We start from the raw sequence: 23,543 nt of genomic DNA, 5'->3' as shown, positions 1-23,543 counted from the left end.
CATAGAAAGATTCTAGCCTAAAAACTGGAGTTAGATGAGATAAAATACATATAGTACATAATGGAATCTTTTTTAAATTTTTTAACGTTTATTTATTTTTGAGAGAGAGCATGAACAGGGGAGGGGCAGAGAGAGAGGGAGATACAGAACCGGAAGCAGGCTCCAGGCTCCGAGCCATCAGCCCAGAGCCCGCCGCGGGGCTCGAACTCACGGAACGTGAGATCATGACCTGAGCTGAAGTCGGACGCTTAACCGACTGAGCCACCCAGGCGCCCCCATAATGGAATCTTTTATAGTAGTTACACGAATGAATCAATGTCAATAAATCTTATTAGCACTCTAAAAATATGTATGTTATTATCTCTAAAGGTAATGTTAAGGGAAGGAAGGCAAGCTGCATATTCACAGTATAAAATATTGCATAAATAGACTTGTCCAATCACTATGTTGTACACCTAAAACTCATGAACATTGTGTGTCACTATACTTTAAAAAAAAAAAAAACAAAAACTATTACATAAAGTTTAGAAAATACCCAAACGAAAACAACACATTGTTTAGGGATACATAGATCTGTGATAAAATCATAAATACATTTTATTAACTTGCCTGTTTCTACCAGGTGTGATGTAAACACCAGGAGAGCAGGGATTTTTATTCATGGCTATATACCCATCACCTGAAAAAAATGCCTGGCTCACAGTAGTTGTATGTTGAACCAAAGTGCTAAAAAACAAATTCAGGTCCTGGTTACCTCTGTGATGAGAAAGGAGATGAAAATGAGAAAGAACCAAACCGCCATAATTTATTTGTGATATTGTACTTCAGGTGGGTCATGGGTACATTGGCATCCATTATAATGTATCTGAAAGTCTGAGATTTCGTAACTTTTTAAAAAAGATTTAGAAAAGGATGTATAGCTATTCAAATTCAAGTTAAGTGTTTTTCCGGAATTTCTGAACTATTTCCTCTTTTATAGCCAGAAGAACTAATTTACCAGCGCACAGACAAAGCGGCCGCAGCTGAGCTACAAGACAGGTCATACAATACCCATAAATCCACATGCAATCTGTCACTAGGAGTGCAATCCCAAACTAAACAATTCTCAGCCTGGATCCATAATCTGAGCAGTTAAACTTTAGTTCATGTTTAGAGACAGATACCAAATACAGATGTGATCTCTAAATGCCACAGCCCAAAGGGCGGATGGAACAAACAGAAGTGAGCTCCAGCAATGACAGGTAGTTTTCCAAAACTTTACCTCAGATTAGAGTTCAGCATCATGTTGTTATGGTTCCTGTTCAGACATGTCATAATCCTCAACTTAAAATATGCCTCAGTGGCTTACTGAACTGCAGCTAGTTTATAAACCGAACACATGGGGAAGTCTGGTCTCTATGAGATTTAATGATATTAACTCCCCATAATCCTCATAACCCTGTAAAACAAAACTTACTCTTCCAGTTTTGCAAATGTGGAAACCGAGGTTCAGAGAGGTCAGCATACTTGTTAAGTGTTAGAGGGGGCTTCTGTGCCCAGCCAGGTCTTTCTGATTTCAAAGCCTGTGTGCTCTTTCTACTGTATCAAGCTGTGTAAAGAGCAGCATGTCAAACACACAAGAATAACTGTGACCCTTTTTAAGTTATTACGACTAGAAGACACCAATTTATTCTCAATTTCAAATCTATATAAAGCCTTACTGGAGACCCCCACCTAGAGCAACTAACTCCCCCCAAAAGTCTTTTTTGTTTCTTCTGATGGTTTCAGGATACTGTATTAATTAGACCCACATCATCTATTCTTCCAATACTGATGAAGTGTGTGGCAATTCACCCATACTCTCTTGCTCGGGCCATCTTGAAACCCAGAATGAAAATATGTAGAATGTGCCAAACAAGAAGTGGATCCTACAGCTACTGAGCAGTGGGGAGCTGGCTGGTCCCCTAAATCTGTGCTTGGTTAGGGATACACAGGAGGCTTTAGAATTGACAGGGTTTTGACTCAAACCCCAGCTCCCTTGCCATTGTCAACTCACTTATCCTACTTCAAACTGTCCCCAGGTAAGTAAAATCCACCCATAGAGTCACTGTTAGGATTAATGTTTATTAACCTTTGAGAGAGAGACAGAGCATGAGTGGGACAGGGGCAGAGAGAGAGGGAGACACAGAATCCCAAGCAGGTACCAGGCTCCAGCTGTCAGAACAGAGCCTGATGTGGGTTTCGAACTCACGGATTGTGAAATCATGACCTGAACCGAAGTCAGATGCTTAACCAACTAAGCCACCAAGGTGCCCCCAAGTCACTGTTAGGATTAAATAAAAATTTAAAAAAAAAAAAAAAAAAAAGCATTTTGCACAGTACCTGGTTAAAAAAAAAAAGGCTCAATAAATGGTAGCCATTTTCCTTTATTCTGTGTTTGAAACTTAATTTTTGATATCCTGCTTTATAGCTAATATGACAGGTACTGGATCCACAGGATATAAAGCTTAGTGAGGATGGTTTTTCTGAAAACAGTTTCGAGGCAATCTAGGAAAACAATACTCATCAACAGAAATCACAGCACAGGGTAAAGAATCAACATGCGGCATTAACAGCCCTACAGAGAGTTAAGGCTTTCAACATAAATGTGCCTAGTGAATGACCATGTCACTGAATCCCCACCGCATACAAGCTGTACCTTTGCTGACAGAATCCAATCAGCAAAAAGATGGAGCTTCTTTTTTATAAACAGGATTGAAAAAATACTCAAAGAGAAAATCATGGACTGGCGGCCACGGCATCTGACCAGGTGGAACAGGTACTGCACCTCCGCGCTACGACACTTCCTGCCTCTGTTAGAGAGAAGCCGAGGAGAGGACGTGGAAGACGACCACAGAGGAGAGCTGCTCAAGCAGCTGGGAGACTACCGGGTAAGTGCGATGGCTCTAAACTGAGCCTGTGGACTGCATTTCAAATTGGAAATTGCTTGGTAATGGATTTTTGGAATCAAAATGCTGACTCTGCTCTCCAAAGCACATAGATGTAGCGGCATAGGCTAAAGGATGTAATTAAAAGTTCACATCTCAGTAATTAAGCTATTATTAAACAGCAAAATGCCTCCAGACACTGAAAATGCTAAGAGAGTAATGCAATGAAAAATACCTTAAATAAAATGCATTCAAAAGTCTTGAATACAATTAAAATATCTGGCTATATCCTATTAGGCTCAACTGTGCATAAAGGTGAAACCAACCAGGGGCGCCTGGGTGGCTCCGTCGATTAAATGTCCGACTTTGGCTCAGGTCATGATCTCGCGGTCCGTGAGTTCAAGCCCCGCATCGGGCTCTGTGCTGACAGCTCAGAGCCTGCAGCCTGCTTCGGATTCTGTGTCTCCCTCTCTGCCCCTCCCCCAAAATTAAATTTTGTGCTCTGTCTCTCTCAAAATTAAATTTAAAAACATTTAAAAAAATTTTTAAAAAAGGAAAATTCTCATTAATACGTGTGCCCTCCTGCCTGTCAGTAGTGCTGTGTTCACATCCTACAGCCAGATAATAAAACCTAGAAAGCAGTCTCAAACTAAGACAGTAAGCCTTGTTGGCTGAACAGCATGATGTCAAGTTGGACATTTAATTCTATTCACGGACTACAACAAGGTTTTCAGCGAGGCTGTCTTCAAGGAACAAAACACGTAATTCAGTCTTGGGCAATGAAAAGAATTCATTGGCTTATTTAAGTCACAGTATCAGAGTGCACCAGTCTTCTTGAAGTCTTTCCACCCTGCCCTCCACCGCGCAGCGGTGTTGGGCTCGCTGTTTTCATGGTATCCAATAGCGGAACAGCTCCAGGGCAGGACTCACGTCTGCACGCACACTGTGCAGAGCAGGCGAGAGCATCTGTGTGCCATTATTCCTATCCAGTTTCCTGAGACTCACTTTGACAGATCAGTCAGTGTGGCCACAGGGAAAGAGTGTTGATTAGCTGAATCCAGGTCCCTGGAAACACATAGGTTACCACACAAACTCGGGGCTATCAGGCAGAGGGAAAGGAAGTGGAGGGTGGCTGGGTGCTAACAGCTGTCTTATACACCAATATACTAGCAACTAAACAAAAGAGCCATCTGGCCCCTCTCCATTTTCTGTATTGCTAATATATAGTTGAATACAAGAGCAGAACTAAACAAGTGACTGTGAGATGCAGAAGAAGACAAGAGAATTAAGAATTGCGTATGTTTACATGAAGAAAAAATACAATGAAATCTTCAAGCTTCACTAATGACTACAAATCTTGGTTGTGTTTTTTTCCTTCAGTTCTCTGGATTTCCCCTTCACATGCCCTATTCTGAACTGAAGCCTTTAATTGAAGCAGTATATAGCACTGGAGTACATAATATTGATGTTCCTAATGTTGAATTTGCTTTAGCTGTATATATCCACCCATACCCCAAAAATGTTTTGTCTGTTTGGATCTATGTTGCCTCTCTCATACGCAACAGGTAACTTTTTTCATCGTATACTTTTTGTATCATGTAGAAACTATTTCATAGGACAATAATCTTAAGTGATATTGATCACATCAGAAGGAAGAAATTATTTGTAAATAATGAAAATGATCGTTTTCAAAATAAATGTTTTTATTTAGTAGTCTGTCTTGCTTTCTGCCACCCTGACCCTCAATTCAATTCAGGCTACCCACAGTTCCCCTCACACTAATAGTCTTCCTACCTATGCCACTGTGCTTACCTTCCACTTGGAAAGCCCTTCCTCTTTGCCTGTCCAGCAGAATACCATTACCCTTTTAAGATCCAGCAAAACAACACAACTTTTCTGGGGGAAAGAGGAAAAACTTTGCAATACGGAGTTTGTATGTTTAATGCCAAATACCTTAAGACCTTATCCTACAGAAATACTGAGCAAATGTGCACAAGTACACAAATGTGCACACACGCACACACACACTCCTACTGAAGCAATATAGTATTTCGGGGGGGGGGGGGGGGAAGAAATATACTTAAACATGCACCAAAAGGGAAGCCATTTAAGAAATTAAGACATGGCTATGGACTGAACATTTGTGATCCCACAAAATTCCGGTCTTGAAACCCAAATTCCCTATGTAATGGTATTTGGAGATAGGTCCTCTGGGAGGTTATGAGAGTGGAGGCCCTGTGTTGGGATGAACACCATCATTTGAGAGGAGAGAGTCTGCTTCCTTTCTTTAGACCATGTGTGGATACAATGAGAAGAGGGCGGTCTGCACACCAGAAGAACAGCCCTTACCAGAAGCCAGATCTGCCAGCACCTTAACTAACCCTGGACTTCCCAGCCTCCAGATATATGAGAAATAAATGTTGTTTAAGCCACCCACCACTGTTATAACAACCCAAACAGACTGAGACAGACACAGACACTACTATAGTAAGCCATTAAAAGGATTAAAGGTAGGGGTGCCTGGGTGGCTTAGTCTGTGAAGCATCAGACTTCGGCTCAGGTCACGATCTCCCAGTTCAAGAGTTGAAGCTCTGCATCAGGCTCTCTGCTGTCAGCACAGAGCCCACTTCAGATCCTTGGTCTCCCTCTCTCTCTGCCCCGGCCCTGCTTGCACTCTGTCTCTCTCAAAAATAAACATTAAGGGGCAACGGGGTGGCTCAGTTGGTTGAGCATCTGACTTCAGCTATCTGACTTTGGCTCAGGTCAGGATCTCGCATTCTGGGAGTTCGAGCCCCATGTGGGGTCTGCGCTGACAGCTCAGAGCCTGGAGACTGCTTCGGGTTCTGTCTCCCTCTCTATCCCTCCCCAGCTTGTGCACATGCACTCTCTCTCTAAAACTAAATAAACTTTAAAAAAATTTTAACAAAAATTAAAAACATTTAAAAAAATTTTTTAAAGGTATTAAATGTATGTGCTAACATGGAAAGATGTACACAAACAGAAATACATAAAGCAGGATTTCTCAGCAGAAGCACTACTGACATTCTGGGCCAAGTAGTGTGTGGCTGCGGAGGGCTGACCTGTTCATCAGAGGATGTTTAGCAGCACCCCTGACCCCTCCCCACTAGATGCCAGTTGCATCCCTTCTTGCCAACTCTGCCAAGATGTGACAACCAAACATGTTTCCAGATGTTGTGTAATGTCCTCTGTGGGATAAACTACCTCCAGTTGAGAACCAGTGATTAGCTGGAATCACTTAAAAAAATAATAAAAATAAAAATAAAGAGGGACCAATTAAGGAAAAACTCTCACCTTTTGCTTTACTCCCTTATGCCTTCCTCTATCAAATTATATTACTTATGTATTTACAGGCCCCTGATAACTCAACTATGAACTCTTAAGGGAGAGTTCAAAGACTGACCCCTAACGGTCGTTACCAGGGTAATCCACGGACAAGTTAACCCCTCTGCTACTTATTTTCCCCATAAGATCAAAATGATCACATGACTTACTTCGTTGCACTGTTTAAACAAGTCAGTATATGTAAGTACAGGTACTCAGAACACCACCCAGCACTGACTGAGCACCTGATGTCAGGCACCCCAAGGCATTTTACATTAACTTGTATTTTATTCTAAGAATGAACAGTCCCAATAATTCGTGATATCAATTACAAAACCCAAGGTAAATGTAAAACAAGTATATATAGTGTTTCATCAAATACTAAATAAGTATCCCCTGAAGTTAATGTATAAAAATTAGATATAACTTATGTTGTCTATCTCCCCATGCAACTAAAGGAGAGGTAGAGTAGGAAAACAGTGAGTCTCCATATAACAACGTGCTGACACACCGAAGTCCATTAAGTCCAAGACTGCCAAGGCCTATTTAATGGTTTGCTAATATCAAGAAGCACAGGACAAAGGGAGACACCTCAATTACCTGGTACCCCTGAGGAAATTAGCCGCTCAAATTAATTAACTGAAAAGGATAACATTTAAGTCAAGTTCTGAAACAATGAATCATGATTTTTTCCCATAAGTGTTATCAAAATTTCTCCTCCCCAAATAGTATACTGTTCTGTGGTTACATGGAGGATAAACTTCACTCATCACTCGATTACTCAGGGCCAGGAGTCCAGAGGAGTAATTCTACTTACGATTCATGTAAATACAGACAAGATGCAGTTGGGGTTGGATGGACTCACTCCAGAAGAATTCTCGTAGTTTGTTTTACTGAAATGGTCCCCGATGGGAACTGCTCAAATCAGGTTTATTAAACACTTAAGGAAATAAAAATACAGTAACTACAAGAGAATCAACCTTACAAAATAAAACTTCAGATCCTGTAAGTGCTAAGCTCAGATTTCCTTCCAAGCTAAGGGAATCAAGAAGTCACTTCTTTGTGCTTAGGCCAGACTTCTAAAGGAGGTGACTAGGTGCCACGGAACCACCTAAGAGGTACAAGCTCAAACAAGTAAGATGGTCTGCTTACACAGCTGTCTTTTCCTACATGCAAGAAACATTTTGCAAGTGTCAGCTGTGACACAAGGAGAGAACCCTGACAAGAGGGGAAACTTCGGAGTCATTATCATAGCCACGCCCCAAGAGGTGGGTCTCCCTGCCATGTTTAATTCAAATGATAGTGAGACTTAAAAGAAAGGGGGGATTTCTCATCAAATGATTCTTCCTTCATCTTTAGACAGCTGTCTAAAATAGTCTTCTCTTCGCCTGAACTGAAACCTGTCTGCCGTAGTTTGTATCTTTCCTAGTCCTCCTGTCCCTCAATAAAACAAACAAAAGAATGCCTGGGACCACAAGTAACAAGACTGCAAGACTGCTTCCTCTTCCACAGACTTGCATGTATTTCCAACAGCAGATGACTGTTCTTTTTTGGACACAACATTATACAGCACATTACAGAAAACTGATTCAGGGGCGCCTGGGGAACTCAGTCAGTTAAGCGTCCAACCTCGGCTCAGGTCATGATCTCACAGTTCATTAATTCAAGCCCCACATCGGGCTCTCTGCTGTCAGCACAGAGCTCGCTTGGGATCCTCTGTCCACCCCGCCCCCTCCTCTTGGCCCCTCCCCTGCTCATGCTTGCTCAAGCACTCTTTCTCTCTCTGTCAAAAATAAACATTTTTTAAAAAACTGATTCAATATGTGTTTTTCTGAATGATAGGTTCCCATTCCCACTGTCTTTTCACACAGCAATGGAGACAGACATACACAAATTCTGGCTACTGCACAATAATTTCAAAAAAGACCATTCAGCTCAACAAAATTAGGTATCTGTCTAAAACTGCCAGGATCATGACTTCATGGGAGCTCAAAACAAAATATTTAATCTTATTTTACACTAATGTAAATGTGAATTGAGATTTCTAATAAAATCAAAACACCAAAAAATTATTTGGTAAAGTCCTCAAAGTAAATTTTATTGATACATTTCTTCAAAGGATTGTGGAATTTTTAAAAATCCCTTCCAAATTTGACAATTTAGGGACAGTGGTAGGAACCAGGAGTATCTGAAGAAAGCAAATACAAATACATTGGTGCTTTGCTAGCTCACTGAGCTAACACCAAGAAGCCAATTTATTCTATTATCTTAAGGAACCTTACATATGGGTATGTTTGAATTGGCCCTCTGAGAATTGTTCAAATAAAGGAAACATGGGGAAAAAAAGACTGGTTTTCAAAATGTGCTATCTTTGAAAATAAAACTTCAGAAATGTATGTTTGAAAGGATCTGCAAAGCTTGGTACAGTGTTTATATATAAAGAGAACCAATAACCCCCATTGACTTTAAAACTCAAATTAATCTAAAAAATACTCCAAATGGCATGGCATTAGTGACATTCTTTTCAAAGCATTCCATTTAAAAGAAAACCAATAAAACTGTTCTCATCCTTATGAAAAGATCTAATCCCTTTCTAAAACAAAAATATGATTGCAAGAGAAACAACACTGTACAATTCACTGGGAAGTTAAGATTTCTGAGGCTGTAAGACATGGGGCCAAAACAAGTCACACTCAAAGAGGGATGGTTAACACAAGAAATGTGCTATAAGTAAAGTGCATGAAAGGGAGCCTGCTCAGCTAAATGAAGTAGACAAAGATCAGGAGTCAAGGGTCATTCACCAGAGCGGCAGCAGGCTCGAAAACCACACTGCAAATTCTGGCATCCGCTGGCGGTATCAGCATGAGGACCTGTATGAAAACAGAAAAGTGTGAAAGGAGGAATTTCTTAGAGATCACGTGAAAGAGCTAAGACATCTGACTTTTTTTTACTAGCAATCCATGTATGACATAGAAATAAAATGTCCCAATGATTGTATAAAAAATTAGACACAAAAATAGCCAACAGCAGTTCTACTTTAACTGGCCCAAAATCTATAAGAAAGAAGGGAAAGAAATAATTGTTTTGGCAACAGTCTTACAAAATAAAAATCTAAGACAAAAAGATAACCCACAGAAGTAATGTTGTAGGGTAACTTAACACATTTCTTAAACTGTCAACATCCTTCCTAGAAATATAATTAAGACAAAAACAGCCCCATCCATAATACATCAGCTAAAGAATCCACTATTCAGCAATTACAGTAAACATTATATTCGAAACTTAAATAAACTATATAGACATAGACTGAACACGTTCTCCTTATTTTTATTTAACATCTGTAGCAAAACAAATGGTGAGAGTTACGTGAAATTATCTTCCAGAATTAAGTATATAATCAATGATTAGCTAAATAAACATATCTAAGACATAATAAAACCTGTGACTCAATTAGAAAGAAAACTAAAACACTGTGGAGTAACTGACATTTTATTCCAGTCACATTACGCTACCCAAACACTAGATAAAAGATCCATTAGGGAACACAGCCCAGAGTGAGAAATATCAAAGGAGAGATATCATGGCACATACACAAAAGTTAAGTTCTTTGAATGAATCATAGTTTTCATAAAGGCAGGCAAATGTGCAAAAGGATGTTTTAACTATACCAAAGCCTTTCAGTAGGTCTGCACCATGAACAAAACCAAAATACTTGCATTTGTTATTTGTGATATGTACAGATCATACACTATGTAATTTTATACACTATGTCAAATGGATAATTGAAAAATCACAGTATTCTGGATTGATATCTAGTTCAACTCAGAAACATATTTCAAATAAGCTTTGTTTTGTTTTTTTAAAATAGCAATCTGTTTTTTAAAGTAGCAATGCAGGGCACCTGGGTGGCTCAGTTGGTTAAGCATCCAACTCTTGATTTCAGCTCAGGTTCTTGATTTCAGGTCACAGTTCGTGAGTTCAAGCCCCATGTCTGGCTCTACACTAAAGTCCAGAGCCTGCCTGGGATTTTCTTTCTCTCTTTGCTCTCTTTCTCCAACCCCTCCCCTGCTCAAACATGTGCACACGCTCTCTCGCTCTCTCTCTCAAAAGTAAATAAATGGCGCCAGGGTGTCTCAGTCGGTTAAGCGTCTGACTTCAGCTCAGGTCATGATCTCATGTTTCATGGGTTCGAGCCCCGCATCAGGCTCTGCAGTGGCAGTGTGGAGCCTGCTTGGGGTTCTCTCTCTCCCTGCCCTTTGCCCACTTGCGTGCACACTCTCTCCCTTTCTCTCTCAAAATAAATAAACTTTAAAGAAACATCAAAGAAACAGATGAAATAATAGAGTAGTAATCCACTGCAAAAGAAGGCATTTATGTTAACATCAACATAAGAAAAAGACTACTTGCATCTAAACACACAAAACACTTATTTCCCAGAATTTAACTTTTCCTTGTAGTCCCAAATGGCATACACAAAATACCAAGGGCACATTTCTTTGGATATACAATCAATGAAGTATAATGTTTATGGATTTCAATATGGAAATAACGCATCTTTAAGAAAAGAAACTAATGAACTTTACCAGCATATGTGGGACTGCAATGGGTTAGGACTTCATTTATTTTCAAATACTCATGTTTAATTTTAAAACAGAGGTGATGCCTGCAATGTGGGGCACAGGTACGGGAGCAGGCACTGCTAATACGGCAGAAGATCGGTCACACGTTTATAACTGCCAAAGTCAGTAACACATGAGGCTTCATTGTATTATTCCATGTTTATAGGTTTAAAATTTTTCCTAACAAAAAGTTTAAAATTATTTCAAATATAAAATTGAATTACAAGCCCATTTTTTATTTAATCAAAATTAAAATCTGTTCTATTTTAAAAAATGAAAAGTTCAGTGTGTCAAATATTTAAAATTCACAAAGCAGCATTTTGTTATTATTTTCCCTGAAAACAAGACTCCAGGTTAGCTATCCTAACCAAAACCAAAACGTCCTAGAACATACTATCAGATATGTATTAGAAACTCTTCTCCCACAACCTGTGACCAAGTTTTCCTTCTGAACAGATTTGCAGTGTTTCCCCGTGCCACCTTTTCCTAGCTCGTCTTTCCTCACCCCATAAAACACTTGTTCCTGCTCTGCTTGCCAATCACCTACTACCGATCATCAAGAGCCAATCTCCCGCCTCACTACCATGGCCCTGCCTGACATGCAGTCCTAGGATGAAATGCTTAAACTGGTGGATTCTGCAAAAACGTATTTCTCAGTATGTAATTCTACTCTAGAGTCTTTAAAAGGGAGAAATAAGAGGAAAGAGACTTGGAGATTTTAAGACAACTTTCCAACTAAAACTCCCTAAAATACTTTAAAATTTCCATATTCCTATTTTTTAAAAGGACAGAAAGGTAAGGAAGAAACTTTATGCTGAATTCAACAATGGCCTGGGGAAAATCGGAAGTGTTGGATGAAAGCAAGTGAAGCACAGTTCTAAGGCAGGGAATAATAAAAGGGAGCTGCCAAGGGGCCAACAGGATCAAGGAAGCTCTTCTAGAGATTCCTATCTTTCCAAACACTAAACAGCTGGCCACCATCCTCTCCAAAAAAACAGGCTCAGCAGCTTCAGGTCTACCTGGGTCACTCTGCTCTCAAAAGTCTAAAGGATGGTACTAGAGATAACAGGGGAAGAAAAATGTGTGTCCCATATTAGGTTGAAAGTAACCCAGCTGCTTATCTGTCAGCATCTCCGTATTAACATCACAAAACAAATTCCCCACTAACATTGATATAAGATGTGCCCCCTCCTTCAAATATGCACTAGAATATCTGAGTTTCAATGGGATTCTAAGTATACAGAGTGAAGAGAGAATTAATATGTAAGTGTTTTCAAATCAAAAAGTAGAATCTGCAGCGTGTGGGTGCCTCAATCAGTGGGGCATCTGACTCCTGGGTTTCAGCACAGGTCATGATCTGATGGTTTGTACCAGCAGCTCAGAGCCTGCATGGGATTGTCCCTCTCCCTGTGTCCCTGCCCAACTCATGCCTGCTTGCACTAAGACAGACAGACAGACAGAAAGAAAGAAAGAAAGAGAAAGAAAGAAAGAAAGAAAGAAAGAAAGGAGAGAGGGAGGAAGGAAAGAAAGGGAGGGAGGGAGGGAGGGAGGAAAGAAAGAAAGAGAAAGAAAGAAAGAAAGAAAGAAAGAAAGAAAGAAAGAAAGAAAGAAAGAAAGAAAGAAAGAAAGAAAAAGAAAGAAAGAAAGAAAGAGACAGCAAGCAAAGCAAAGCATTGATTGATCTAGAGAAGGTGGTGGGTACTTAAACAATAACTACAATACTATCTCAAAACTACAATCCCATCTTAAGGTTACAGACCAGGTGTCTGATCCTAATAATCATGAAAGTGATGTCAACCATGAGGAGATTTTATTCTATTTAAAGGCCTAGGGCAAAGCAAAAGTAAAGATAACCACTGTTTTTAACTTTGGTTAGTCTCATATTGTAGTAAACAGAAAAGAAGAGCAGTTTCCAAAGCATGAAAACCATAACCAAAGTTAACAGTGAGACTCTTAAGCATCACAGGACTGTTTGAAAAGGGAATAAATGGACAGCAGAAAAAGTGAGGCAGCATTAGAAAGAAATGTAACTAAGATACCTCCTACATTATTTTGCCAAGTACCTCAAGCAGCCAGCTGCACTTCCATAAACACTGACAACTCAAAGGCAGTTTCCCTTTAAATATTTGACTCATCACCAGCAAATGTCTATGTTGATATAGAACAGAAAACTCAAATGGTTATAATATACAAAGGCTAAATTACATAAAGGAATAATAAAGAAACAAGGAAAATAAAATTGGCATTATTAAATTTTTAAATGCATGGTAAAAAATTTTACAAGAAAGCATTTTTAAAATATTAGATAAAAAGAGCTAGAATGTTAACTATAGTTATTTCCCCAAATTTTTATTACTGATTTGTTTTTCCTGGATTTTAAGTATATCATTTATGCTGTATATCTGCACTTACCTTCACTTACCTTTAATTCCTCTTTAACTTAAATTAGAAACATAAGAAAGCAAATCATCTGAGACTGTGTCACCTCCAGAACTATGAGCTAATCTACCTTAATTCATAAATTATACAGACATGGAAATGCAGATAAGTACAAAAAGTTTATTTGCTATCATTGTCCAAGTGTTCTTCAAAGCTCCAAAACTATGCAATTCCATTTAATACTTGTTAAATGACAGAGAATTTCTTAAACGTTATGGTGAAGAAGCCTTCTTTTATATTTAAATCTTAACGTTATCAATCAAATAACAAATGTAAATGTCATGAGGAATCATTCAGAAGAATAAAAATGGCATTTTTTAATCAGTGCTTAGTACAGTGTCTTGCTTGCAGTAGGTATTATTTGGATATCTGGTACTAACTTATCTTCTCCAAAATCTCTGCCAGTGCTTAGGTCATCTGCTTTACTTATCACTCATTATTTAGTTAATGAGTATCGTTTATCAGTATTTACTTCTTTTAGTTAGTGAGCTGGTAGCTAACTATGTACGTTTTCTTTTGACAAATACGTTTTTAAATGTTACTCAAATACTTAAAATAGTCTGTTACTTAAACATGCTCCCTATTATTCTAAGACCATATATAAAACATATTAACTACTTTCTGAAAAATTAAAAATAATAAAAAGGGGACCCCATAAGTGGTCAGTACATATTTACTGTACAAATTGAGTCGTAGCAAAAGAGGCTGGATCAATGGTGTCATCTTGCAAAACTGGATACAATGCAACTTTTATTCTAATACTTTCTAGGTTGTCCATAAGTCCTTTTAAGGAAAAAATTCTATCAGAAGATTACTTTAGGAGCAACTGGCTAGAACTCCGGAACACAAGTTAATATGATAAGTCATCCTATAAATTTTAAAGGATCTCCATTTCCCCCGAATTATGTTTTAAGAAGCTGTAAAGGAAGACTTAATATGGGATTATACAAACACTATCAGTTTCCTTTCAAATCTTTCAAAGTCAGATATCTTCATTAAAATTCACTTATTGAAAATTACCACTCATTTATCAAAAAAAAAAAAATCACATTCAACAAGAGGAATGTAGCAGCTCCTTTGGAACACTTTAATATTTATATATTCAAAACCAGTTAAGATGAAATAAATTCTAACATCCTAACAAAATGCAAAAGACTTTAAGTATTTAACTTTACCCCATCACCTAAATTATTTCAAGAAGTTTTAAAAATTTTACATGCAAAACAAGCAGGCAGATCATAAAAATGAACTGAAATCCAATCTCCCCCACCCTGTAACATCTACATACCCCAAAACAAATCTAGCAAATTCAATTGTGACATTTATTCCCACAAACATAACCTATGCTAAAATCAACTGTGGACAATTCAAGTGCAAGACAAAGATGAGAATGTTTTCTTATAAAAATAACTGCTTACTGGTTACTTTTCATAATATGTCCTATAAACCTTGGGAAGCACAACACTGCACGTACAATGACAGCCGTGCATTAAAAAAAAATCTCCCATCTCAAATTCACTGCCATCTACAAAAGCAGCAAATTGTTCATGGAAGCAATCAAACTTACTTGTTGTACACTTAGAGTCTGCAACTAAAATGACATTCATTCTCACCATTCCTGGATTATACACTGAAGGCAAAGAAATGCGCCTATTTAGTGTTGCTACTTCAAGAACAAGGGAAGTCATCTCCTGCGTGACCAATGTGATTCCACAAATAAAAGAGCTTCAATCCCCTGTCTCTTTATATGTATTTAAGGAAAATCTAATCTCCCAGAAATAGCAATTTGCTAACTTCTCTGCCTACAAGTATGTCATTAAAGAGACCATTCCTCCAGTCTTCCTGGCTCCTGTCAATTGTTCTCCCTGAGAGAAACTCAGCTGATATTCCTGTCATCTTAAGATGACACAGGCTTTCAAGGAACAGTTTATGGTGTAAAAAGGTGCACAGCAAAATCTGAACTATACAAATATTTTTCCAGTTATAAATACAGGGGGTGATTTGCTTACTAATAATTGAGGAGGAGCTTTTTATATGCTTCTAGAAACTTCAGTCTCTCCTAGTGACTATCAAAAGCCCAAAAGGGCATCGAATACCTTGAAAAAACATACTCAACAGGCTCACAGGGTAGGGAAGGTTTAAGGAAAAAAACAAAACAATCAAAATAGGTATTTATCTAATGACTGTTAAAAGTAGGTTCAGGAATCAATCTCCGTAACACTATAGGAATTTTAGTCCTGTCTAAAGCAACTCAGCCTCTTTGATATCACATGGCAACCCCACCTCAAACTTCCATGAGATTGATTTGGAACCAGAGCCAGGATCCCCAAGAGGTTCCCATTACCAAAGTCCTCCTTTTCCAACTGCATTTTTTAAAGTTGTCCCCCGAGAAAACTGAGTGATCATCCCTAAGAAAACAGTGTATCTAGAACATCAATACATCTAAATTGTTAATGAGTGCTACATCACTAGAAGAGTTTCCCAAAATTTTATAAGAATTTTAGTATTTCTACAGCTTACCATTTAAGAATGTATTAAACTGCTACATATTCCAAAAACCTGGCATGATAGATATTTGAAATACCCATCTGCAAGAAAAACTTACCTTTATAGGAGCTAATTAATGAAAACATGTGATTTTTTAATTTTATCAAATGTAAAGGACTACTACTGGAAGTAAAACAGTTTGGTAATTACAAATCTAGAAAATTAAATACAAACCCTAAGAATTATCAGAACTGCTAAAATTTTTTAAATCTATTCCTTCAAAATTATCTCATTATTAAAAGGCATTACCGTTAATGTTGTCACAGTAGTAAAAGTATTCATCGTTTAGAGAAGGACATGCTGAGACCAAATCCTGCAAGCCTGCACCAGTTACAGTAAGACAACCAGAGAGATTAAGGTGCTCCAAATAAGGCAGCCCTCCTCCCAGAGTCAAAACCCTGTAAGAGAAACAATCCAACAATTAGAATATATTAATCTATGAAAATTATATATTCCTATGGCCTACTGGACCACTATTAACAGATCTTCCAATTTGATAATGACAAAATTCAAGAATTTCTATAAAACACGGTAACTAACCTCCTACTTAGGCAGCAGTAATTTACCTGAGAAAAACTTCTTACATTTTTCCTCAAGACATTCAATAAACAAGTCTATGAAATTTTTCTGTAGAAGAACTTAACAGTAACTCAATTCTTAGAAAGAAGTACTAAATCTTGGAACTATAATCTTCATTCTCCTACAGACTAAGTGAAAATTATCAAGAAAATTACGGACTAGTTTTGGCAGTTCCTCAGAGAGCATATGACCCAACACTTCTCCTAGGCATATGCCCAAGACAACTGAAAACATATGTTCACAGGGTAACTTGCAAAGAAATGTTCTCAGCAGCATCATTCATAATAGCCAATAAGTGGAAGCAACCCAAATTTTAATTAATTAAAATGAATGGATAAACAGACATTATATAGCCATAAACTACTGACACATGCTACCAAATGGATGAACCCTGAAAACATCATGCTAAGTGAAAAAGGCTAGACACAAAAGGCCACATAGCATATGAATCTATTTTCTTATTACTTAAAAACATTTTTTTCATGTTTGTTTATTTTTGAGAGACGGAGACAGAGCACGATCAGGGGAGGGACAGAGAGATAGAGACACAGAATCCGAAGCAAGCTCCAGGCTCTGAGCTGTCAGCACAGAGCCTGATGTGGTGCCTGAACCCACAAACTGTGAGAGCATGACCTGAGCCAAAGTCAGACGCCCAACTGACTGAGACACCCAGGCACCCCGAATCGATTTTTTAAATGTTTATATCTTTTGAGAGAGAGACAGAGAGAGAGCATGAGCCAGGGAGGAGCAGAGAGTGAAGGTGAGAAAGAACTGCAAGCAGGCTCAGCGCTGTCAGTGCAGAGCCCTACATGGGGCTCTAACCCACAAACCATGAGATCATGACCTGAGCAGAAATCAAGAGTCGGATGCTCAACTGAGCCACCCAGGTGCCCCTGTATGAATCTATTTACATGAAATATCCAAAACAGGCAGAATAGGCATAGAGACAAAGTAGGTCGGAGGTTGCTAGGGGCTGGGGGCAAAGAGGAATAACTGTTAAACAGTATATAATTTCCCTATGGTATGAAGAAAATGTTTCTGAATTAGTGCTGATGCTTGCCAACCTTGTAAATCTACTAAAACCACTGATCTGTACACTTTAAAAGAATGAATTTAATGGTAAGTGAATTACATGTCAGTTAAAATGAAACCCTAATGGCATATCCTAGAATAAAAACATTAATATAAATAGTATAAAATGAGAAGTGAGCTAAAATGACAATGGCAGAGCTAAAAAAATATCAGGAACAAAACTGAGAACATTAATTTTCTGTACAATATAAAGTTCTGAAAACTAAAACAGTCTATCTTAAAAGAGATGTCAAGGGGCACCTGGCTAGCTCAGTCAGTTGAGCGTCCAACTTCGGCTCAGGTCATGATCTCACAGTTTGTGAGTTCAAGCCCCATGTCCAGCTCTGTTCTGACAGCTTGGAGCTCGGAGCCTGGAGCCTGCTCGGATTCTGTGTCTCCCTCTCTCTCTGTCCCTCCCCCACTTGTGCTCTGTCTCTATCAAAAATAAATAAAATGTAATTTAAAAAATTATTTAAAAAAAAAGATGTCAAGAGAGGCTCTCATTGAGCTTAATGTGAAATCAAACAAGTCAAAAATAAATATGCAATTATAATACCATATGATGTACGGTCTCCCAGGAACACACAGAAGGGCACTGATGGGGGAAGGAGAGGGACCCAAAAAGGTTTCCTTTAAGAAGGGACATTTAAACTGTGATAGAAAAAAACAGAAATTGGCCAATAAATGTATGTTACAGACAGAGAAAGCAAATACAAATATCTAAATGTAAGAAATATGGTGCCTCGGAGGAAGAGAAAACAGATGCATATGGCTAAAGATAGGATGGGTGTGTGTGTGTGTGTGTGTGTGTGTGTGTGTGTGTGTGTGTGAGAGAGAGAGAGAGAGAGAGAGAGAGAGATGTCTGTTTTTTGTCTTTTTTTTTTTTTTTTTTTGGGCAGGGGTGAGGATGTGACCAAATCAAAATTCAGAGATTTAAGAAATAAGATATAAACTACAGAGGTAAGCAAAGGCCAAGAATTTAGACTTAACCAAAGTGCAACTGAACTCACTGAAAGGTTTAGATGGAAGAGTAATAACAAGTAATAAGAAATGCATTCTAGGGAGATCACTCTAGTCTGCTTTTTACCACCAATGTCCAAGTATGTCAGGCACAAGCCTAACCCATAAAATGCAGGATGAATAAAACACAGGTTCTGCCCTCAACTGGGGAAAGAAATATTTAAACAAAGTATTGACAATATATGCAATAAGAAAACAAAAAGTTACAGAAATATACAGAAGTTACAGAAATAATACAGACCAGGGAATGATTCCAAAATAGTAATCTTTAGAGGAATAGAACAAAATCCAGAATTCAACAATGTATAATTCACATTATCTGGTATCCAATCAAAAACTACTAGATTTTCAAAGATCAGGAAGGAAATCAATCAATAGAAACAGACCAATAAATGATAATGATAGGATTAATAGACAATGACTTTAAAACAGTTTTATATTTTAAATATGCTCAAGGATTTAAAAACCATACAAACATAAAAGAACCAAAAAAACACATATATTAATGGCTTTGTATGCTTTTGTATATTTACATATATTATTATATGTTTATGTGTGTGTATATACATATATATATGGAGGGGAACATACCAAATGAAACTTCTGTACTACAGATGAAAAATACAATTTCTGAAATAAAAATACACTGAGATTAGCAGTGATTAGACACTGTAGAAATGATTAGTGGACTTGAAGACACAACTAGATTAGCCTAAATAAAGCAGTATTACCACTACCACCACCACCAAAAAAAAAAAAAACCAAAAAAAAATACCTTGGTATTATGGATTAAATTGTTATCACCTCTCTCCCCCTAAAAATATGCTGAAGTCCTAACACCTGGCATCTATAAGTGTGACTTTGGTTGGAAATAAGGGCTTTGCAAATTTAATCAAGTTAAGATCAGGTTACTGGGGTGGACCTTAATCCAATATGACTGGTGTCCTTGTAAGAAGAGGAAAATTTGGACGTAACAGAAAATGCCATGTGAAGACATAGACAGAGACTGGAGTTATGTTGCCACTAGCCAATCAAAACACAGGTCTACCAGAACCTGAAAGAGTTAAGGAAGGATCCTCCCTTAGACATTTTAGAGGGAGTATAGTTTGGCCAATACCTTGATTTGGAAAGCTAGCCTCTAGGGGCGCCTGGGTGGCGCAGTCGGTTAAGCGTCCGACTTCAGCCAGGTCACGATCTCGCGGTCCGTGAGTTTGAGCCCCGCGTCGGGCTCTGGGCTGATGGCTCAGAGCCTGGAGCCTGTTTCCGATTCTGTGTCTCCCTCTCTCTGCCCCTCCCCCGTTCATGCTCTGTCTCTCTCTGTCCCAAAAATGAATGAACGTTGAAAAAAAAAAATTAAAAAAAAAAAAAAAAGAAAGCTAGCCTCTAGAAGTGTAAGAAAATAAAGTCTATCATTTTAATTACCAAAGACACTGCAATTTAACATAGCACTTTATGTTCTAGCCAGAGCAATTAGATAAGAAAAATAAATAAATAAAAGACACCCAGATTGGAAGGGGAGTAGTAGTGAGATTATCTTTGTAGAAAGATCTTACATGTAGAAAACTCTAAAAAATTCATACAAAAAACTGTTAGAGCTAATAAATTCAGCAAAGTAGGATACAAAATCAACATGCAAAAATCAATTATATTTTTATATACTAGCAATGACCAATCAGAAAAGGAAACTAAGAAAATTCTATCTACAATACCATCAAAAATTTTAAATACTTATGATTTTAATTGAAAAGGCAAAAGACTTAAACACTGAAAACTTAAACTACTGAAAGAAATTAAAGAAATGAAAACAGGGACTCAAACACCTGTATGCCAATTTTTACAACAGCATTACTCACAACAGCTAAAAGGTATAAAGGGTCCAAGTGTCTAATGATGACATCAATCGATAAATAAAATGATGCATAAATACACTGGAGTATTATTCAGCTATAAAAAGGATGAAGTTCTGATACATGCTACCACATGGATGAACCTTGAAAACACTATGCTAAGTGAAACAGGCAGACACAAAAGGACAAGTGTTATGACTCCATTTATATGATGTATCTAGGATATAGAAACGATGCAAATACACAGAGACAGAAAGTAAAATAGAAGTTACCAGAGGCTGCGAAGGAAGAACAAGGAGTTACTGCTTGATAGTTATAGAGTTTCTGTTTTGAGTCTTGAAAAAGTTTTAGAACTGTATAGTGGTGAAGGCTACACAACACTGCAAATGTACTTAATGCCACTGAAATGTACACTTAAGAATGGCTAAAATGGTGGAACACCTGGGTGGCTCAGTCGGTTAAGCATCCAACTCTTGATTTCAGCTCAGGTCATGATCTCATGGTTCACAAGACTGAGCTCCGCATAGGGCTCCGCGCTGACAGCATGGAGTCTGCTTGGGATTCTCTCTCTCCCTCTCTCTCTGCTCCTCCCCTGTGAGAGCTCTTTCTCTCTTGCTCTCTCTCAAAATAAATAAACATTAAAAAAAAAAAAAAAAAAAGAATAGCTAAAATGGTAACCTCTATAGAACATATACTTTACCATAATTTTTTTCTTAAAATGCATACAAACCCTGGAGCAAATATTAAGTAAATGAGGTACAAGCCAATAGGAGAAATAAAACGAGATGCTAAAAAGTACTTAATAAATCCAAAAGAAGTCAGGATAAGACAGAACAAGAAAAGATGAAACAAGAGGAAAACAAAGAGCAAGATGGTAGGCATAAGTTTAACAATATCAATAATTATATTAAATGTAAATGGTCTAAATACATCAATTAAATGACAGAGAATACCTGACTGAACAAAAAAAGTAAGACCAGGAGCACCTGAGTAGTTCAGTTGGTTAAGTGTCTAATTCCTGATTTCAGCTCAGGTCAGGATCTCACGGTTCATGAGATCAACCTGCACTGAGCTCCAGGCTAACAGCATGGAACGTGCTTGGGATTCTCTCTCTCCCTCTCTCTTCCCCTCTCCTGTACACACATGCACTCTCTCTCTCAAAATAAAATAATTTTTTTTAATCTTGATTTTTCAATGTACATTTTTATAGTCAATTCTCTTGTCACAAACCCTATATAACCAATTTGCCAGAACTAATTGCTATCCCATCCCTGAACAGAACATAATGACTAATGCAGGATATCCTGACAGCTCCCAATTAGCACCTCTGTTCCCATACATTAAGTTGTATGAGTGCATGAGTTATATCTGTTCTCAAACCTACTGACATCAATTGTACTTATTAATGTAATTGAAATAATTTTTAAACCAACATAATACAAAAATTGTTTTTAAAAATTAAATTTGCATTTATTTCCTTAGCCTTTTTCCCAAGAAATGCACATAAAATGCACTAACTTTATTCCAATCTCTACTCAAAAAATGCTCTTTTCAAAGCCTTTCCTGTCTATCAAATATGAAGGAGCATTCTCTGTATTCTCTATAAACTAACTTTACTTTTCTTCAGAACATTCAGTCTGATATTACATGTTTACTGACTATTTCTACCACTAAATTATACACTCTATGAAAGCTGGGAATGTGTCTTATTTACTCTGGATCCGTAGCAATTAGAACAGTGCAAGTTATCTAGTAGGTGCTCAATAAATATCTAAATGATTTAGAAAGATTCCTTCGGGAAACTAAAGAAGTCATCTGCACTCAGATTGCAGACTTTTTCAGTTAGCTACCAGTCTAAATGATATTAGATGAGATATTCCTATGTGGTTCCCCGTTATCAAAATTAATTCTTCCTTAAATTCAAACTCAAAGTGTTTATTTCAAGGATATCTCATATGTAAACTCCTCACCATTACCTGTAAAACCATAAGGCAGAAATGCAATTTATTTCCATTCCCAATAGCAGTAAAGTTTTTATTTGTTATTTCTAAGGTTAATAGTATTAAAATTTAATAATAAGTGCCAAACTCACACTATGAAGTAACAACTAAAAATCACTTTCATACTTTTCTTCAAATTTCACTTAGGAATTCACTTCCTGCCTTGGAGGGAAGTAGGGGTAGAAACTCTTTAGTATTCAAACAAAGTCCTATAATTCTTCTGTTAGATGAAATATGCCCCTTTCTAGCATTTTCTAAACCTTACCAGAAAGTTTCTAAACCCTTTTTCACTGAAAGCAAATAGAAGAAACATCTTAATTAGATTCATCAAAAATTTTGACTCCCTTTGAAATTGGTTTTTAACTATGCAGAATTTTTAATAAATTCTGGCTTATTTAAAAATATACCAACAAAACTAAAGAAACACAGGAAAACTGCCATTTCCTCAGACATCACTGCAGTTCTGAAATATTACAAATGGTCATATGTCTTATTTCATTCTTTGGACAATAAAACTGGTCACGTTGAAAACTCAACTGAGAGGTACCAGGCTTGTTCTCAGGGTTGTGAATTTGAACCTCATGTTGGATGTAAACATTACTTAAATAAAAAAAGAAAGAAAGAAAGAAAGAAAGAAAGAAAGAGGAAGGAAGGAAGGAAGGAAGGAAGGAAGGAAGGAAGGAAGGAAGGAAGAGGGAGGGAAGGGAGGAAGGAAGAGAAAAAGTAACTAAACAGAGCCACAAATAAGTTTTAATACGGCACAGTAGTAATGAAAATGATAATGGTATTGGAAATGAATTTTAGGTTTTAAATTGAACCAAAAATTCCTTTTACTTTAAAACCACGTTACATTCAAACACAACTAAAGCCACATCAGGAATACATATATAAAAAACACAATAAAGAAGCCTGGATGACTCAATCAATTAAGTGCCTGACTCTTGATTTTGGCTCAGGTCATGCTCTCACAGTACACAGGTTCAAGCCCTGGGCTTGGGCAACAAGCCCCGGGCTGGGCTGACAAAGCCAGAACCTGTCTGGGATTCTCCCTCTTGCACGCACTCTCTCTCTGCTCTTCCTCTGCTCATGCTCTCTCTCAAAATAAATAAGTAAACATTTTAAATATACACACACACACACACACACACACACACACACACACACACACACACA

The 23,543-nt window shown here is 37.7% G+C and overlaps 2 protein-coding genes across 13 annotated transcripts in view; one reads left to right on the top strand and one right to left on the bottom strand.

Moving 5' to 3' along the window:
- The window catches only part of CC2D2A (coiled-coil and C2 domain containing 2A), a 148,706-nt gene extending 144,084 nt beyond the window's left edge, over positions 1 to 4,622 (top strand). For all 12 annotated transcript variants that reach the window (XM_040487614.1, XM_040487639.1, XM_040487652.1 and 9 more), the window contains 3 exons: positions 980 to 1,038; positions 2,732 to 2,909; positions 4,287 to 4,622. In XM_040487614.1, the coding sequence (XP_040343548.1) occupies positions 980 to 1,038; positions 2,732 to 2,909; positions 4,287 to 4,475 (426 nt within the window). In that variant the 3' untranslated portion in view covers positions 4,476 to 4,622. The remainder of the gene's footprint in view (positions 1 to 979; positions 1,039 to 2,731; positions 2,910 to 4,286) is intronic.
- A 3,695-nt stretch (positions 4,623 to 8,317) lies between these two features.
- FBXL5 (F-box and leucine rich repeat protein 5) overlaps positions 8,318 to 23,543 on the bottom strand; it is a 47,344-nt gene continuing 32,118 nt past the window's right edge. The window contains exons 10-11 of the mRNA XM_040487687.1: positions 16,103 to 16,251; positions 8,318 to 9,118 (exon numbers count right to left, since the gene is read on the bottom strand). Of these exons, the coding sequence (XP_040343621.1) occupies positions 9,042 to 9,118; positions 16,103 to 16,251 (226 nt within the window). The 3' untranslated portion in view covers positions 8,318 to 9,041. The remainder of the gene's footprint in view (positions 9,119 to 16,102; positions 16,252 to 23,543) is intronic.

Source organism: Herpailurus yagouaroundi, unplaced genomic scaffold (assembly GCF_014898765.1).
Source record: "Herpailurus yagouaroundi ecotype Mexico unplaced genomic scaffold, PumYag 28, whole genome shotgun sequence".
NCBI classification, from domain to species: Eukaryota; Metazoa; Chordata; class Mammalia; order Carnivora; family Felidae; genus Herpailurus; species Herpailurus yagouaroundi.
The sequence above is the reverse complement of the archived record's forward strand: the minus strand, read 5'-3'. Positions and strand labels throughout refer to the sequence as shown.